The 20,064-nt window shown below is 38.4% G+C and overlaps 1 protein-coding gene across 1 annotated transcript in view; it reads right to left on the bottom strand.

Annotated features, from left to right (window-relative positions):
- Positions 1-327: 327 nt before the first annotated feature.
- Positions 328-20,064, bottom strand: part of OTOG (otogelin) — a 104,390-nt gene continuing 84,653 nt past the window's right edge. Inside the window, exons 44-56 of the mRNA XM_055723020.1 lie at positions 19,790-20,002; positions 18,939-19,043; positions 18,461-18,571; positions 17,149-17,250; positions 16,591-16,689; positions 14,737-14,777; positions 13,537-13,612; positions 12,417-12,595; positions 11,486-11,590; positions 10,929-11,048; positions 10,666-10,711; positions 5,070-5,149; positions 328-3,773 (exon numbers count right to left, since the gene is read on the bottom strand). Of these exons, the coding sequence (XP_055578995.1) occupies positions 3,573-3,773; positions 5,070-5,149; positions 10,666-10,711; positions 10,929-11,048; positions 11,486-11,590; positions 12,417-12,595; positions 13,537-13,612; positions 14,737-14,777; positions 16,591-16,689; positions 17,149-17,250; positions 18,461-18,571; positions 18,939-19,043; positions 19,790-20,002 (1,478 nt within the window). The 3' untranslated portion in view covers positions 328-3,572. The remainder of the gene's footprint in view (positions 3,774-5,069; positions 5,150-10,665; positions 10,712-10,928; positions 11,049-11,485; positions 11,591-12,416; positions 12,596-13,536; positions 13,613-14,736; positions 14,778-16,590; positions 16,690-17,148; positions 17,251-18,460; positions 18,572-18,938; positions 19,044-19,789; positions 20,003-20,064) is intronic.

The raw sequence follows: 20,064 nt of genomic DNA, 5'->3' as shown, positions 1-20,064 counted from the left end.
GGAGACCTCTCCTCAGGCCCCGAAGCCCCCCTCCAGCCCTACAGCCCCCCGAGGGGCGGCCTCCCCTCAGGCCCTGCAGCCCCCCGAGGGGCAGCCTCTCCTCAGGCCCCGCAGCCCCTTGAGGGACGGCAGGCGCGGCGCAGCTGCCCCTCCCGCGCAGCCCCCTCCCTGTGAGGAAGCAAGGCCTCCACACCTGAGGGGGCTCCACAAAACACTCCCCGGTACCTGGTAGACAGGATGCTTTTTTGTTCTCTTCGGCCACTAAAACCAGGTTTTTTTGTTGTTTTTCTTTCAGGTCCCTAGGAAATACTGTTCTACAAAGTACTACAAGAAATGTTGATCGAACTCTGTGAAGGATCCAGTCGCGATTTTGGTCAGAACTATGCGGTGCTGCTGCAACAGAGCAGCCCCAGCAGTGGAGCTGGGCCTGGCAGCAGCGGTTGTAGTTTCCCACCAGCAACTTGTTTGATGTGCTGAATGCAGGATGTAACTTTTGCCACAATAAGAACTTGCATAAAGACTCCAGTATTTCATCAGCTCCAAGTGCATATACACCTTTACAGGTAACAGACACAAAGTTGTGATGGTAAAATGCATGTAATTCTAAAAAGCGTGGATTCAGTGTTGAATACCCTTCACCTTACACCAATCCAATCAAGCAAAAGACAACTTGGTAAAAAGAAAATAAAGTTGTTTTAGGACTCCGATGTTGTCGCAGTCCAAGTGCCCCTGAGTGTAGGGTCTCGGGCAGCCAGAGCTCACTGGGGTCCCTCCGGCCTCCAAAGACAGGGGCGTACAAGTAAAGCAAAATCTTTTTCCAGCTGAGCTGCTTTGTGCAAACACAGCAAAAGGTAAATACACGTAAGGGCCCACACATTGCTTTGAACTAACCACAAACAGACATGCTAAGCATCCGTGAAGGAATTTGACACAGAGGCAGGGATAAAAGCAGCTTCTCCTGCCAAGCTGTAAGCAGTTTGGATCTTTCACTTTGTCCCAGCGTAAGCTTAATGTTTACAGGATCAGAAGTAGGGACTTAACAAGACATTTATTATTTTACTCCTGAAGTAGAAGCCACAGCAGTGTGTGATTACAGTTACTGGGTATGCTACAGTCTGCTTTCTACTGAAAGTATTTTTATATTAATATAGTATATTATATTTCACTGCCAGTATTAAGTTTGCTTTTCAACCACGAGCTGGAAGTTTGGATCTAGAATGTTCTTCAGAATAACTGCCTTGTGCTGCTGGAAGCAATGAGTGCTTTGCTGTTAGCTCAAGCAGTAAGAGGAGCATGCCACAGCCGAGGGAAGCAGGGCGGCTGGCCTAATTCCTGCTTTAATTTTATCCCTCACGTTGGTGGTTGGCACTTCACAGCAGACATCATCTTGCTCAAGAGCATAAGAAACAGCTCTTGTTATTAATTCCAACCCTCCAGGATGGCATCTGCCAGTCAGTACTAAGGGAGGCTGAACTTCACGTTTACAAATGCCAAAGCTTGAATTTTAGGCACTTGGGTTCAAGGATTTAGCTCTGCTCAACATCTTGTAAACAGCACTTTTTCTCTGCTCCTCAATCCATGGTTTTCCAAAGGATAAAATCCTTCCAAACTCAGTCCTTTCTTACTACTCAGAGGATGGCTTTGAACAAGGAACATGTCTTACTATAAGAGTAGGGACTACATAGTACACTTCGATCTTAATGACTTACCTGGCCCTAAGTACAAAGGGATAATCATTACTACACAACTATATTATAACAAAATGCCTACACTTACTCAAAACACAGTGTACTCATTGCAGTCAATCCTGAAGGACATTTTAGAAAAAGCTGCAGAAATTTATCCTTCTTTTTCTCCCTGTTTTTCCAGAACAAACAGCCTGACAGTGTCAAAAATGTGCTGTTATACTTTGATGAGCAACAGTTTCCCAATTTTTGTTTTAAATAAAGCGATGTAGTTGAATTTTACATTTCTGAGGATGAAAGTGAACTTTGATGGAATCAGAAAAAGATGTAGATTTTCAAAAATCCATACGCAGATCTTCCTTAATGTAGTATTAGATCATTAGTACTAGTGATAACAGCAAGTCCAAAAATTAACAAAAGGCACTGCTGAAAAAGAAATCGGTAAATACAGTGTTAAATCACATGAAGGTAAGCTGCTGTAACAACGATAGCAAAATTAATTGTAACAAAATAAGACTTCCTGTTGTTTATTAGATATTGTAAGAATGAAATGTACAGTATACAAAATTAATATTAAAAAGTTCACGATTGATTTTAACAACATATTTTTCTCGGGATCAACTGCAGACAAGCAGCTTTTTAAGAAGTTATGCTGAGATCTATTTTCTATTACAGGATCTCAAGTGTATCGCTATGTGCTATCTACATTTTTAATCTACAAATGAAAGCTACTAAATTTTTGATGAATCGTGGTGGCATTTGTTGGAAAAGAATAGTACAGCAACATTAGCTTAGAGGAGAAAAAAATTAGTTCATTACAACAAAATGTTAATTGTTCAAGTTCATAAGCAAAATTGCTTTTGAAATTTCAAACCTTACAATTGTACATTTTCAATATCAAACACCTGCCGGAAGAGGTTACATTCTACTATACTGGTGACAAAGATTTTCAGCTTTTTCTTTTAGACGGATACATAATCCTGGTTTTCTTGTTGCTAATGAATTTGCACATCTTTAGTGTTAAACAAAGTTCATTCTCCTAAAGAAACAGTTTAAGTACAGTGCATTTCATAAGCAGAATGTTTTCATTTAAGGTGTATCTATATAAAGGAATATAAAATGGTTTTCGTTTGTTAAATCTCTGTATTTTCAGTTTACATCACATTGTTTAGCAGATAGATAAACTACTAATGACTAATCTAGACAGCCTAAAAACAGTCTATTTGTTCCATACATTAAATGTTTGCCATAATGCTTTTCACTACAATATAAAATACATGAGAAAAATTGAAATTATTACCAGGGAATATTACATACAGTTATCTGTATTGGCAAAGCTTCCCTGATTAAAAAAAAAAAAAAAAAAGAAATATATTTAATTTAATTTCTCATACGTGCTCTACTTTGCAATAGGAATATGATTTAAACTGAAAATTCTTCTCATCTTGTCCAAACAATTTTTCTTAATAGACACTGAATGTATTTGCCCAATTGAAATGCTTTCAAAATAGTGAACTGCTGTCAATGATTTTTCAACAGGAATGGGTGCCTGAGCACCCATATTTTGCCAGAGCAAAATAGTGTTCTTTCTCTTGAGGTGTTGCTAATGTGAAGCACATTTTAAGTTGGCACATATCATAAGAACTATTAAAACAAGCCCTGTGAATGAACATGAAGACAAATCACAATACAAATGATGCAAAGCCATTTTAGAAGAGTCCAAAAATATTTTTACTCTTTTTTTCTTTTAGCATTAAACTGGTAAAATTCAGTGGATTGGATGTTGTAGATTACCAATCAATAAAGTATTCAAATTAGCTTATGCTGAGAACAGCTGGGCTTGCTGTTTTCTTTCCTTGTATGCTTTTTTTGTTTGTTTTTGTTTTTTTAAGACCATTGGCAAGAACAATCTGTAGGCTCCTGGATTGAATAGCTGACCCAGGTTGAATTACTGGTGCAATACAATTGCACAGTTCGTTTCTGCAGACCAAGTTCCCTACAGCATTTGCAGAATCTGGCATATGTGTTGATGTTGTAGTTGTAAATGCTTGCAGATGGGCACTTTCCATCACACGAAACAATGTTCACCTGGTAACAAACATGAAGCACAATCAGTAAATTGAAGCAGCTGGTAAATAAAGTTAGTTCTCAAGAAAGTCCAAAGACACTAGGCAACCAAATCCAATGGCAAAGCAATGAAAAAATTTGCAGGTATTGTCCCTAGCCCCTTATGAAATCCCACTATGCCCGAGCAATAAACTGAAGTATGCTGCCCAAATAGGTCTCAATTTTTATTTTACTGAGATTAATGATGAATTTCCTGTCAATTTTCAGTAACAAGATATTTTGGCTATTAACAGACACAAAGGAACAATTTCAGTTTTGAATTTTAACATATGCATAACAACCTTGGCTTGCACATAGCACTAAATGTTCTGTCCACAACTCTCTACAGTATTAATTTCAGTGATACACTGATGCAGGGTTGCTATACTGGTATCAGTAAGGAGAAATATAAAGAATCAATCCTTTGGAAAGCCAAGGGGAATTATTACTAATGACACCAAAACTGTAATACATACTGTAACAGAAACAGCCATATAAACTGACAATTTCTTCAAGTTTAATAGTCAGGATTTGCATTTGTGTTCAACGAGACACTGAGACTAAATTTCCTGGCTGCTTAACAGTTTACTCCACAGAATATACTCTGAGAGTCATTTTAGAGGTTACAGCTGTTTCCCTATAGTTTTTTATTACAGCTTTTCCAGACGCTTTCACACATCTCACATGAGATGTCTGTCTGCACCCTTGCTGAGGCTCACACTGCCTTACCACACCGCAGGACACCATTGGTGTCCTCCTACAGTAAATCCTTCAGTAGACACACAGAGAGTGCCTCATTCTTCCTACACATTTCACAGTATGCTGATGCTGCTGTCTAGAAAAACCACTTCAGGACCCAAGATTCCTTTCTTCATGAAGTTGGCATTTAAATACTCTCCCTAGACAGATGGAAAACTAACACTTCTGCAGTTGTTTTAACTGTAGTATATCACTGGCGAGATTCAGTTATGTCAAAATTAATTTGCCTATCATAATTGCATTATAGAGTGAACCAAGACCTTGGATTTGCACTAAATCAGCATGTGCCTAAATGCATACAGAAGCAGGAGTTGCATCCCTCTTTTTCTTATTATTTGAAACGATGATTGCCGAGAACGTAGGGAAACATTAAAACATTGCTATGAAACACACAATCCTCTGTCTTGGTGAGAGAGAGATGCAGACAATAGCCTTGTAAAATTTGTGTTCTCTTTCTTCCTTCTTTTTATTTCTCATAATTTTTCCCTTCTATTAAAAGAAATTGTGATATTTACTTACTGGTGTGTTACTCCTGCAGTCATTCTTGCGGATAGTCATCCTAACAGTCACCTTTTTACAGAATTTTCCATCTTCCTTACCTGAAAAATGGGCATTGATTGAAAAATATCAGCTCAAAATTCTAAACGCTTCAGAAAAAAGAATATTCCTGAACATTTTATGGGGTCAAGAGACAAAAAGAAGAAAATCCCCAATATGTCATTGCATACACAAAACTTTGGCAAAGTGACATCAGCTATGCATTGTGCTGCTTTTAAAACTATTCTATTTCATGCATTAAAGCATCTGTCTCCTTATGTCTTCAATAACAGTTATAGAAGGTTCATTCTTTACTCAGAAGCCTTTTAAGGGTAAGTGAACTGTCTTTCAAAAAATTCTGTAAAACTGATCATCTGTTCCTGTGAGAAGGCTTGTTATAACCACATTAAATGGATTTTCTATGAAATAACTAACAAACTTTAATAGCAGCATTTGCATTCCAGTGGTGTAAGCAATGTTTAAAATTAACACTTAACAGCAGAATCTAACGAAGAATAAAGCTTTAGTGGGCTTTAGATTTCTGTATCTTTTTATTAAATAAGAAAAAGAACACCAGTTAACAAATTAAATTTTTTATTTACATTTTTGTTAGTGTTATTTCCACAATTTTTCTCACAGAAGTACGTACAAAGTATAAAGGTGAAATAAAAAAAGATAAAAAGAAATCATGAAATGAAATGAGGAGTTAAACAATTTAAGAAAGGAATTCTGATCATTTGAAGAAAAGCAAAGTTGTTCAGTATAAAGTTGAGTTGTTAGAGATCAGAAAGCACGGTATCTTCTTACGATGATCTTCTCTATGCTGAAGAAACCACATCACATTGCAGATCTGTAAGAGAAATGAACAGTCTATTCCATTATAACAGCTTCCACAGTTGCACAGCAGATTTTACACACCATGATGCAGTCCCACATGACTCTCCACTTACAGGGCTGCCTTTTCTTTCAGGCAAGAAATCCAAAGATGTTGGCAAAAGATGAATACTGTTAGCTCCAGAAAGACAAGGGCAATGAAAGACTCATTGGTTTGACTATACCTAATACTGCACTGCGACAGAGGTTTATTACATCTTTATGTGCAATGTCCAGTTCCCTGCTTTAATCACTGTCAAATCAGGTAATACTGCCTCTCAAACAGAAACATTTTTTATGTTGTTTTATGGGTGTTTTTTAAACATATAAGCCTGCTACTGTTTCTAGACATAGCAGAGGTGTCTAGAATATGAAAGAAAGGACAGCAACGAATCTTCTTAGAAGCAAATAAAAATCTACAATCGCAGATTACTTGCTACTTCTTGGCTACCACTGAATTATATTTGCTTAGGGAAAAAGTTAATTGAGAAATGAAGAAAAATAAATTGTTTTTGAAAATAAGAAACTCACCATTTCATGTTTCTCACAGTCCTATTCATGTCCTTTCTTCTTTTACACTATACATGGTGTGTGGGATGGAGAATTCAGTACAGCTGTGGCTATGACTTCATCCAGGCTACAGTGAAAGTACATCACATCTCATAAAGAAATAAGTATATAATGTATTTCCATGCATGTTCTTTAATGTCTACTGCCTTTTAATGAGTTCTGCAACATAATATACTTTTCCATGAACAACCTTATAAAGCATGCCAGCATCTTGCATGTGTCATATTATAATGAGATTCTTTTTCACAGTCCGCGTTGCTGAAAATCCTTGCTTGGTTTTTGGGTTGACTCATAACACCGTTCATTTAAAGTGGTGTCGATATGAGAGTAATACAGATTTAAGTGTAGTACTCCTAGAGTCATGAGTGTAATAAAGAATGCGTCACTCAGTGATGTACAAAATTATAGTCAACATCATTTGTCTTACAGAAATAGAGGTGTTTTCACAAAATAAATGCCAAAACAACTGCATTCATACCAAGTTACAATTAAAAAAAAAAAACCACAAACGTGCTCTATTGAAAAGAACAAAGACAGAGTAAACACAGGCTTGCTATTTTCAGTATACTGTCCTAACTATGGGTGGGAAAGAAATGACCTCTTTCTATTGTACATGGCACCAGAAGCAAAACTGTACAATACACCATCTGTGAAAGCATGGCTTACATAATAAGCATTAACACGCAAAGTCATTAGTCTCTATGTTCTACAGCACTGTAAACATAATGAAATTAGCTTATGTTTTTAAACGCAGCAATTTTACGCATGCAGCAAGCTAAAGACTATGCAAGTGCTTACTACCAACAGTACATTGTTGGCTAACAACAATGCACCGCCCACACAATGCAAAATGAAAAACGAAACAAAACCAAGACGTGAGGCACTCTGAACCGTAAGCAGTTACACTACACTGCAGCTTTTGGCGTAACTGGGTAACATGAGGCCTGATGCTCCTATCAGGGAGTACATTGTTGGAAATCAACAATGATGCTGTTTGGGTTGGTCCTACTTATTTCCAGGAAAATGTACCTGTGTTACAGCTAGCATAGGCTGTAGGAGTGACTGGGCTAACAGGGAATGGGAGGAGCACTGACACTGAAGAACCTGGTAAGAATATTACATTACATATTGAACAGAGTACATGTTACAGAGGATTTCCTATCTGTATGATACATATCTGAGTTAGTAAATTTTGGCATATTTGAGAAAAGAAATCCAATTTCAAACATCCATATATTACAGGATCACAGAATAGCTGAGACTGGAAGGGACCTCTGGAGGTCATCTGGTCCTACCCTGCCTGCTCAAGCAAGCATCACTGTGCCAGCAGCTCAGGATTGTGTCCAGGCATTACTTGCATTGCTAGGCCTAATGTCAAACCCAGGAAAAATCTGATCTACATGGGTAGAACTAAGACTATCTTGTACCCTAAATTTAAGTTGTCCTTTGGGGCTACAAGAAAGAAATAGTATAATTTCCTCTGAGCAGTTTTTGTAAAAACCCTCTAGGTTTTGATGGAATACCTGGGACTTAATTTTCAAATACTAATCAAGACTGAAAGCAAAAGTCCCTGTGGTTTCTAATGGTAAAGTACTTCAAAAGAAAACAAAAGTCTGATAATCCTTCTCATAAAACATCTCACACAGTTACAATTGCCTAATAGGTCTCATGCCACATTTGTTCAGAGTCTGAATGAACTTCATGATTCACTATATTGTCTATAAACTGATGTGCAATCAAAACTGTACAAAGCTACTTGTAAATGCATCTTGAGTCACTGGATTTTTGAAGGGTTCAATTTCACTTTGTAATGCATGCCCCAGATTAGTAAATTACTTTGTCTTAATTATTTAGGAGTGTGGTTATGATCTTTTTCTCTCAGTATAGTAGCACGATCTTCTGCCTTGCTGAAAAGCAGCATAATGGATTTTTAATGGTCTTAATAAATTGTTTGCTTAGAAGCTGGCATATATGGCTGCTAAGGCATTGAAGGGTAATGTCAGATAATCAAAAACGAATCTCAGAGAGTCTATGGAAAATCAGCTACAGAACTAGGACAAGTGCTTGAAACACAGGTCCATGAGAGTGAAAAAATATGAGGAGATATTACTATTCCCTTACAGTGATGCCCAGCAGGAAAAAAACAGATAAATCTTCCACTGTTTCAATAAACTTGGTACTACAAAATGTAATACATGATGAGTAACACCTCCCAGCTGGTAACATACGCCCCACTGCAGGAACTGTACACGTGGTACCATATCTGGTAGTCATGACTGTTCAGTTCCCATCCCACCCAGCAGGAAATACGTGCACTTTTCTCCAGTTCTCTCCCACACCTAAAGACATCTCCTGCTGTCTTTAGCTTTTATCATAGAATCATTTAGGTCAGAAAAGCCCTTTAAGATCATCAAGTCCAACCATTAACCAGGACTGCCAAATCCACCACTAAACCATGTCCCTAAGCACCGTATCTACATGTTTTTTAAACACTTCATTTTTAAAGATAATATGATACTGCCCAGTAGAAAATCTCCTTTACAATTCTTATAACATTGTTAGCTTCAAGTATTCGAGCTTAAATTCTTCAGGTTAGGTGTGTCTGCCTCAGGATAAGTTCTTCATGAAGTCAGCCAAAATATTTCAGCTATGTACCAGTGTGTTAAGAAAAAATGTACTTAGGTCTTGATTTCTATTAAAAATTAGAATATTTGGAACCTATTCCGTAGAGATTTCCACCCCACCCTGAGAACCTTTATTAGCTCTTATAGATGTCAAAACCTATCTTGGTAATGAAATAAGGGTATTTCTTTTTTAACTTAAGTTCTTTTAAAAGATCACAGAATCACAGACTGATCAGGGTTGGAAGGGACCTCTGGAGATCATCTACCAGGGGTCCTCAAACTACGGCCTGCAGGCTGGATACAGCCCCCCAGGGTCCTCAATCTGGCCCCTGGTATTTACAGAACCCCCCAGCTCCCCCCCCTGCACTGGGGGTTGGGGGGTGGGGGTGGGGAGCGGAACCAAGCAGCCACAGATGACTGCCTGCCACTTCATCCATGCGCCGGCCCCCTGCTTAAAAAGTTTGAGGACCCCTGAGCTAGTCCAACCCCCTGCTAAAGGCAGATCACCTAGGGCAGGCTGCACAGAGTCACGTCCAGGCAGGTGTTTAATGTCTCTGAGAAGGAGACCCCACAGCCTCTCTGGGCAGCCCGTTCCAGTGCTCTGTCACCCTCAAGGTAAAGGAGTTCTGCCTCATATTCAGATGGGAGTTCCTGTGTTGCAGTCTGTGCCCGTTGCCCCTTGTCCTGTCACTGGGCACCGCTGCGAAGAGCCTGGCCCGTCCTGTCGGCACTCGCCCTGGAGAGATGTGTGTGCATCGGTGAGATCCCCTCTCAGCCTTCCCTTCCCCAGGCTGGGCAGGCCCAGCTCTCCCAGCCTGTCCTCATACGGGAGATGCTCCATCCCCTCATCACCTCTGCAGCCTCTGCCAGCCCCTCTCCAGCAGCTCCCTGTCCCTCTGGAACTGGGGAGCCCAGCACTGGGCACAGCACCCCAGATGTGGCCTCACCAGGGCAGAGCAGAGGCGGGGGGAATCACCTCCCTTGACCTGCTGGCCATGCTTCTCCTCATGCACCCCAGGGTCCCACTGGCCCCTTGGCCAATATTGCCTGAAAGCTTCTGAACTATGTCTATTAATGGAACCTAAGACTATATTACAATCAGTTAATTACTTACAGCACTAACTTCCAAACTCCGTTTTTACCAAATATGAAGATATAAATGTTGATGAAGCATGTTTTAAGGTGCCTTCCAAACACAATACCTTTTATACTCCTAAATGCAGTAACTGATATTTTACGGAGTTTTACATGCGAACTACAAAATACTCAAGATAATTTAAGTGATTTGGCCAGCCACAATCACTATCAGGGGAGTAAACCCTTCAATGTAAACTACTTTCTTCTGATTTAACTCCACTAGTTTCACTGGTATTCACATGATTAAAACTGGGAAAAGCATGGCCTTTGAAATCAGTGAATCAAGCCTTCATGCAGGGAAGAATCAACCTTATTTCTAAGGTAACAACAAATCAAACAGACTTGTGAGGCAGGAAGTATCATTAATCACTTACATGTTTTGCAGCATCCTTCTAAGAATGGCACAACATAGCCTCCAACCTGACCAAGAGAGAAATAAAGAGGAAAAAAACCTGATTTTTTTCAAGCATTCACTTCCATATGTCTGCAGTATTAGAAATATTTGGACAAAAAATGCAGGCACTGCAAGAATTTATAATTTCTGCCTTCTTGAGGTAAAAACGTTTTTTGTCTTTGTTAATCTTTTCATGCAAACATAAATCATAGCTGGAATGTAAACAATGTATTGAACACTGACCTTCACACATTCAGTTTCATTAAAGGGTGGGCAGCCAACTGAGGAGGAAACCAGAAGTGGTCCTATCGCTGTGTTAGTGCATTCATATCTGATGCAGTTTGAAATCCAAACAGCGCCAGGCTGTTAAAAGTTGTAAAACGAACTTTACACAGCAAGTCAGCAAAAACAGTATTATAAGTATTTATAATACAATTCAATTGAATGTGATCTTGTCTGACTTAAAAGTAATACCTATAGCAAAATATAATTTAGATGCATGTTTAAGTTCTGTTTCAGTACAAAACTCAGAAGTCCACTAAATATATAATGTTAAGCAGTTTATAAAATAGTAAAGTTGACTATAATTCTCTGATATATCAAAATCCCTTAATCTTTGTAGACAGCTACATGATTGACTCTCCAAGAAATTAATGCTTTGTGCATGCAAAAACTATTTCTAGTATTTGGCCAAATAAAGCTGCTCTTTGCACATTTTTTATGGCAATGTGTATACAATATTTCATAATTTTTTGTTTACTTCTACGTATTTTGAAGGAGTAAGACATGTATAAACTTACCTTAAAATTGGAAACTGTACCATTGCTGAAAGTGTGGAGGCAAGACAAGTTCTTACAGCTACCACAGCAAGTTGTTAAATCTTTTGGAGGCTGATAGACTTGGTTCTGCCAAAATCAAATACATAATTCCATGACTGAGACCATCTTGCAGCTCAACACTTTACTATTATAATTGGCAATTTTTTTTCAGTTATCTGATTTTAGGAATGTTTTTTAAATAACTTCCAAAACTGCATAACTTACATTTGTAAACACTGTACATTTATGAAGCTTTTATAAAATGTATTTGATCTTAATTGAATTAAATGGGGAGAACTTACAACTCTGAGAGAATCAACTGGTATTTCTACCACTTTCAAATGTAAGTCTGACAGCTTACTTCAAAAAACACTGAAATTTTGAGTTTTTACACAGTAGACATCAAGTAAGTACATAATTAGGAAAAGTAATCTATGTAATATTCCCACGGTAACATATCTTTGTAAACAGACATGGTAACGTATACTTTGTAAACAGACAAGGTATCATTTGCTTATTTTATAAAGCTGTTTTCACTAAATTTAGAATTCTTCTTCTATTTATAGTTAATCTCTTCCCAATTCTTATTAATATGATGTCTGCCAGGAATTTGTACCAGTTTGTGCATAACGCAGCTGAAGTTATACAGGGATGCCAGATGGCAGCACGTTATTAGTCCAAGGTGGCAGTATACTATAAACATGAATTTGTATAAGATTTACATGCGGGAGAAAACAGGAAAGGGAGTGAGACTACTTTTATAAACTTCTATCAGAAGTACGGTAGCATATCATTAGAGGGACGTCTCAAATTACGTCTTGCTCTTATGACTGTAATCTACTCAACAAAACCCAAAAAATGCAACTAAGACCACCAGTCACAATATACATGGCTAAAAATCTGAATTTCTTACAGCTTGACACTTCACAGCACAGTCTATTAAAGACGTGTTTATTTGGTAGTATTTAGTGGAGGGATCAATCACATTTGTACAATAAGAAGTACGGCAAATGCCATCTGCACTGTGTTCCATGATTGTCTGTCCAGGAAGCAGCACACCTCTCTCTTGAGTCAGGCAAACTTTGTCTCTCACTACAAGAAAACACAAAAATAAACAGCATGCTCAGGACAATCAGGTTGGTATCAAAACTGTTAAAAAAATGTTTCAAACAGTAAAACAGGAATCGAAAATGCTACTTTATTTCTTTAAGAATTACAGGTCAGGTTTTTAAATATGAACTGCTAATAGTAGTCTAATGCTTCACCACAATTGCCAGGTTTTTTTTCAAATATAACCGTGCATGAAATCTAAATAAATATATAATATTCTATTAGCTGCACCACCAAAATGACAGTGGTGGCTTACTCAACTGCTTTCTTTTGTAAGTCTACTTCAGAATGAGAAATGTACCTGTATTTCTCCCCACTAATTACTGAGGGCACAGAGGATAATTAGCTCAGAAGTATACATCTTTGCTGTAGAAATCTAGGTGAGGACAATCCCAACTCTGTGGCCAACGGCATACCCCACAGGAATAATTTTTTCCTGAGTTTTCCAAGACACTACTGGGCACGCTTTAAGATGAATTCTCATGGTGCTGAATGCTCCCCTTGATTTTGTAAAGCACATACTCATGTCTACTGGCTGCTGAGTAGTCCCATAATGGATTAACCAGGACTGTTCTTTATGTGGACATTGAGTGTGTGTTTTAGTTTCTTGCTGGAATCCTTACTCCAGCTCAGCAAAATGCGGGCTGTTTAGTCAACACCACCCAACTTTCCCAACACTCAGCTATTTCCCTGCACAAACCTCCCGCTAGAGGAACTAACAGAATACAAGGACAGGCCATAATCAACCAAATATTTAGTGAGGGGTCCTATTTTCTTGCCTTCTCTTACACTACTTGTGAATTACGTCAGTCAGTTCTTTCTTCCTCGTTACCATTTTCAAACTGAACATCTGATCTATAATTTCTAATTTACCTTAGCACTTGAAAGGGTATTTCTTTGAATTAAATTCTTTTCTGACTTACCACATTTGTACTTAACACAGTTACAGATATTTTCTGTACTGTTCTGAAACTGTTCATCTATCTGAAGTTTCTGCCCCTAAGTGTATAAAAGCAGAAAAAAAAAAGAAGTGAAATGACAGTGTTTTCTTATCTGTATGATCTTTTTCTTTTAAACACCTTTCCTTCAGGATTTGAGTAACAGCATCTCTTCCCCCTAGAAACTTATTTTGAATCCACTTTCATCACCCACAGGGATATTTAATTTAGTAACGATAACCAAATGCGATTTTTTTTTTTACACTTAAAAAACAGGAATGACTTAGGACAGAAAAGACTAAGGCAGGCCAATAATGAAATGCAATGCCTTGCCTTTGTACAGAAACTTCCACGCAGTGTGGAGTCCATTCTTTCGTGGAATAACTTAATAGATATAAATAGTATTACAATAGCACAGGTGTACTTTTAAATTTTGCCTTATATTGTCTATATGTATGGATATTAAGATTTTTCTCTCAGTTTCTAGTAAATTCTGATTCCTTATGCCCAAATACCTTCATCTATGAAATGAAAGTACTAACAACTACCTCGCAAAGCATTTTGAATTTCCTCTATAAAAAATGAGTACTATTTCCAGTTCCTTCCTAGGATTCCAAATTATAATTTTTTTATAATCCCACAGGAGTATTATTTTCTGGATAAAACAATGACAAGCAAGATCAAAGCATACCAAGTACTAACAGAGAACCTAACCCAGAAATGCTGATAAGCATTTTTGTAATGCAGAACAAGTCACAATGAAATACAGTTTAAAAGTTCTGTTTAGTCAGCAGTCTGAGTGCATGATATATGTTAATATATTCACTATAAAAAATAATATTAACAAAACAACGATGCTTTAAAGCATTTAGTTCTGAAACTTTAAAAAATAAATTTTATCCTCAGATGCATGAAAGCAGTTTCATGCTACAAATATTTCAGAGCATGATACAGTCATAAAAACCTCCAGAAATATAAATGTTGTGCAGCCATTTTATTCTGTGAGTTATTTAAACTTAACTGGCTTCTTAAAAATGGATAGATCTTCTTGTAAAACAATTTAAAAAAAAAAGAAAATGACATGGCGTTTCATATTTCACCAATAAAACTATTAGTAAGATTCTGATAAATAGATTTGTTAATAAATTAATAAAAGAATACTGACAAAGAAAATGAATTTCATACCAGTTCGCATTGAGGTTTGGGGATTGTTTCACACGCACATTCTAAAACAAAATACAATAACAGAAACAATAGTTTAGAAAGTTATATGCCATTTGCTTAAAACAGACCACCAAGTTCCAGATTTACAAGTCATCACTGAAGAACTTCTGCTGGTTTTTGAAATGTACCCCTCTGGGGGGTCCAGAATTATGTTTCATTTCTATTCCATCCTGAAAACTAATACCAGCTTCTATGACCACCTTTACTTATCACAACAATTTACAGCTTTGTATCAACTGCAGTCCACCTGAACACGTTAAAAAAAAAAAAGCAGATGATTATTCAAGATGCTAGTCTCCTTGCAGTGATGACAATTATTATAATCAATATAAAGTATCAGAGAATGGTTTTTAAGATGTCAGAAAGAGATGTATGATATATGGCAAATTCCTGACCTGTGAACATAACCTTTTTTTTTTTTTTTTAAAGCCATAAATAATTTACTAACTGTAGTGGGTTGACCCTGTCTGGATGCCAGGTGCCCACCAAAGCTGCTCTATCACTCTTCTCAGCTGAACAATGGAGAGAAAATGTAACACAAGGCTCGTGAGTCAAGATAAGGGCAGGGAGATCACTCACCCATTACCCTCATAGGCTAAACAGACTCGACTTGGGAAAATTAGTTTAATTTATTACCAATCAAATCAGAGTAGGATAACCAAATCTTCAACATGCATTTCTCCCCTCCCCTGCTCCCTTCTTCCCAGGCTGGGCTCAGCTCTGTTCCTAATTTTCTCTACTCCATCCCCGCCAGCAGCACAGGGAGACAGGGAATGGGGGTTACAGTCAGTCCATCACACGCTCTCTCTGCAGCATCTTCCTCCGCAGGGACAGTTCTCCACGAACTTATCCAATGTGAGTCCTTCCCACAGGCTGAGGTTCTTCACAAACTGCTCCACTGTGGGTCCCTCCCATAGGGTGCAGCCCCTCAGGCACAGCCCACTCCAGCGTGGGTCCCCACAGGGTCCCCAGCCCTGCCCACAGCCCTGCCCCAGCCCTGGCTCTTCTCCCCACAAGGCCCTGCCGGGAGCTGCTCCAGCACAGGCTGCCCACGGGGTCACAAACTCCTTTGGGCATCCCCCTGCCCTAGTGTGGGGTCCTCCACGGGCTTCAGGTGGGGATCTGCTCCACTGTGAACATCCATGGGCAGAGGGGGACAGCCTGCCTTGCCATGGGCTTCCCCACAGGCTGCCAGCGAACCTTTCCTCCGGCGCCTGGAGCTCCTCCTGCCTCCTGCACTGACCTGGAGGGCTGCAGGGATGTTGCTTTCACATAGTCTCACTCCTCTCTTCAGTTGCAGTTGCCCAATTGCAGAGCACTTTTCCCCCTTCTGAAATAAGCTGCCCCAGAGGTGCTACCACCATCACTGGTGGGGCTGGAGTGAGTCCCATCTTGAAGCCAGCTGGCATTGGCTCCATCAGACATCAGGGATGCTTCTAGCAGCTTCTCACAGAAGCCACTTCTGTAGCTGCCCCCTCCCCCCCCCCCCCCCCCCCAAAAAAAAAACCCAACAAAACAACAACAAACCTTGCTATACAAACTCAATACACTAACTCTTACAAAATTTTCAAGATGATAGGTCACTCAGTTTGGACAGGCAAATTCTACAGTATGCTATCACTCTTATGAAGCAAAACCCCCCAAAACAGACAGATAAAAAAATTTCTGTGCCATGAGATGACTTTTTGATACAATTTGTTCATGAGCAGATCACAATGGTATAACTGGCTGAAACCAGACTTTAACATAAAAGGCCAAAGCTGTTGTCAGTGTCTTATTGTCTAAGGCAACTAAAATGAAAATCAGTCATTTTACCACATATCCGAAAGGGACAGCACTTCTCCGGGCTCCATACCTCCACCAAAGACATGCCTAGCATACATTTGAATTCAGGACAACGATATATCTCACAAACTAAAATTAAAGAAAAGAAAGACCAATAAATACAAGGTTGTCACATTTTGACAAAGGGAAATATGAATCAAGATATAGTAAACTACTTATTTATAATAAATATATTTAGAAAACATCTTCTTTAAAAAGACTAATAATCAAAATTTAGTCACTATCCATCAGGTAATAGTAGCATGGAATATGACTACTCTAAGCAAATATTTAAAACAGTTTTAAAACTCCAGAACTTGGGGCCTGAAATTACTCATTTGTCTCCATGATACAGATATTCAGATAATGCTTTAGGCACATGAAGTTTTAAAAGTAAAGATTATTTGTTCAGAACTACAGATGATAACTTGCTTGTAAGCACAAGTGCAGCTGTATCTCTGATCCACCATTTTTTGGCACTGAACTTCCACACTACAAAATTTGACATGTTCTCTATTACTTAAAATACCAAAATCAAGTCAAACTTACTACACTGGTATGTAGGGCAACACCTTTCTGTAGTGTTGCCATCCACAATAAGAACTTCTCCTTCTTGACATTTGGGTATTTGATCAGAACAAGCCCCGCATGCTGGAGAAAACAATTATTTAGATCTAAAACACAGGAAGAAATTTTACTGCTGCCTAAGAAACATGCCGATACATTTGTCAGATGCATATGAAAGAGAACAAAGATGTTCTGCACTCATTCTTTATAGTCCTTATACAAAAGGCTAATTCTCAGTGCAGCTTGCCTTTGCTTGTCCCCCTGATATAAAGAATGAATATATTGTGTATAGATCACAACAAACAGGATGTTCTCTCCCTTTCTCTTATGAAAAATTTTGCTAAATTTTCTCTCCTGCCAAGTCACCCTGTTGTTTTCAGGAATGCTCCTCTGCCCAAATTACAGGATATTTGATCCCCCATCAAGGGCATCTCCTGTGATCCCAGTGGTATCCTCCCACCTGAACACATATGAAAACTACAATAGGTACTTTTCAATGTTTACAGTGCAAAGACTCATTTCAAAAAAGAGACAGAAGGATGCTGTGGGGACAGCAAGAAGAGTCAAACACAGCACGTCACTATCACATGATCCAAGTGATCCCCTGATTACTGTAAATAAAGAAGTGTAATTCAAATTTCCTATTAGCACTCAAATTTTTGCACATGGAAGCTAATCAAGACAACTACAGCCTTTGGTTCATAGATATCTATGTGCAAAAATAGAGGAGATTCAATTGGACCTCATTATCATGTTATTTTCATACAGAAAACACTTGTATGGTGAACATTGGAACTCCTATACTGATGCCAAAGTGCAATTTTTTTAGTGAATTAAGTCATTAAAGGCCAAACCCCAAAAGAACTGAACAAATTTGCATAATACTCTCATATGGGATATCTACCATTGAATAAGATGGGTCATAGCTGATATGATGGCATACAGGGAGCAAGAGCATACATAACTGCAGCCTTCTTTCAGATAAAATATTCATGCAGCTAGTCCATACACTGTACACGGACAGTCTCTCAAAGCCCCTCAACTCCCTCATCCATAGACTCTGCCGCCACTCCTCTACACGACCCAAGAACACTACTCAGTTGCCCAAAGCTGTTTGGTGAGTCTTAGTGGTGGTTGTAATTTCTTTTGTTTTGTAAATTTAATGCCCATTTTTTTTAACCACTTTCAAGCTTTGCTATATTGGGAGAGCTAAAGAAAGTACAAGGAGCCTTAATTGGCAAGATAATAGTAGACATCATTGCATGTGCAAAAATAACCAGCCAGGATACTGTACCACATATATAGGAAATGCAGCAGGTACTCTCCACCCGAGCAGCAATTAGCGTTTGATCATCTCGACAGCTTGGCATCTGCTCCATTGGTTCACATTTTGCTGGATCACATTCTGAAAAAAGTACAACAGATGTATTTCTTTATATGATGTGCAGCATTCCTCCTTTGTTATGTTATATCCTTAAGAAATGGCAGTGCAGAGCAGAGAAATACTATGATGCTTCAGAAAAACTTTTAGTTGGTATTGCAAGAGAGCAGAGACATTCTTGCCTAACTGTTAAACACAAATCTCCATCACTCTATCTGCTCACACTGAGGCACAGACCAACCCTGAGCTTTCAGATGAAACAGAATTTTGTAAATGGCCATACTAACAAGGGTGTCTACACTAACTTCCTTTTTGCTTCTAAGATGATCTATTTACTTTACAAAATGTCTTTTACAGGGTAAGCATTTTTACCTTTTCAAAAGAAACCTACCACAAACATAGCTGGGACAACAGGATTCTTCACTGTAGTAAGCGACCAGTTTTTCCAAGCCATTACACTCAGGAATTAGGGGTTCACAGAGGCTCCGATTACAAACTGTTACATAAAGGGAAAGAAAAAAAGCCCTTCTAAGCTATGTTATGCATTTATAAGTTGAACAGAGCAGTGGTAAGCAGTATTTGCAGTTTGATACATCAAGTGTCCAAATAGCAACATGCACATGAAAACCACAACAAACTAGCAAAAAACACCTGAGGCAATATTCAGAAGTGTTTGGCATTTGCAACACTCCCCATGGAGGCAAAATTAAACTAGAGCTGAGTCCTTGTAACAATTAAAAAGAAATACAAAAAAATCCTGTGGAAAGTTCACTGGGTTATCAATGAAAACTACTTGCAAATTCTTTTCGAAGTTGGACTTTCTAAGCTAAATAAGGATTTTTTTAAAAAAAGCTTTTATATCCTTTTCTTACTGCTCACTTTGTAAATTAGATAAACATCTGAACTTTTTTCTCATAATTAGTTAAATAATTTATTTGTATTTGGAAATTAACAATAAATCATTAGCCTGTACAGCTGAAAAACACAATTCACATCCAAATAAACACAGTACTATTTCAGTCCTTACTACTCATGTCTCCTCCCTCTACCTCTCCCCCAAAACCTACTAGATATTAAGCCAAATAGTACAAAGTTTCCAGTTTTCTACATAATCTGTAAATTCAAAACAAAGTTATTTCCATTCACTTCAAAAATAAGGTGTGTAACAGGAAAAAAAACCACAGAGAAAAGTTATCTGCATATTCCTGGGGGCAGCATACGTAATCGTTACGGAATACTTACTACAGATCTTCTGGGGACAACATGTCTGATCACCAGGAACAAGCAAGGCCACTTCTGCAAATCGCTGACAGTCTAAATTGTGGATATCTGAACAGTTGTACTCCACTGGAATAATGGTCTCACTGTCAACACATGTTTGCATACAGCATCCACTCAAAGAAGTTTTCCAGATCTCACCTACTGCATGAGGTACTCCTGAGCTGTCTGTACAAGCTAGATCAAGACAACAGAAAAAGGAAGTAATTCCTTTTTACTTCAAATTTTGAACATTATTT

This window comes from Falco cherrug, chromosome 10 (genome assembly GCF_023634085.1).
Source record: "Falco cherrug isolate bFalChe1 chromosome 10, bFalChe1.pri, whole genome shotgun sequence".
NCBI lineage: Eukaryota > Metazoa > Chordata > Aves > Falconiformes > Falconidae > Falco > Falco cherrug.
Note: the sequence above shows the minus strand (reverse complement) of the source record. Positions and strands in the feature narration are given on the sequence as shown.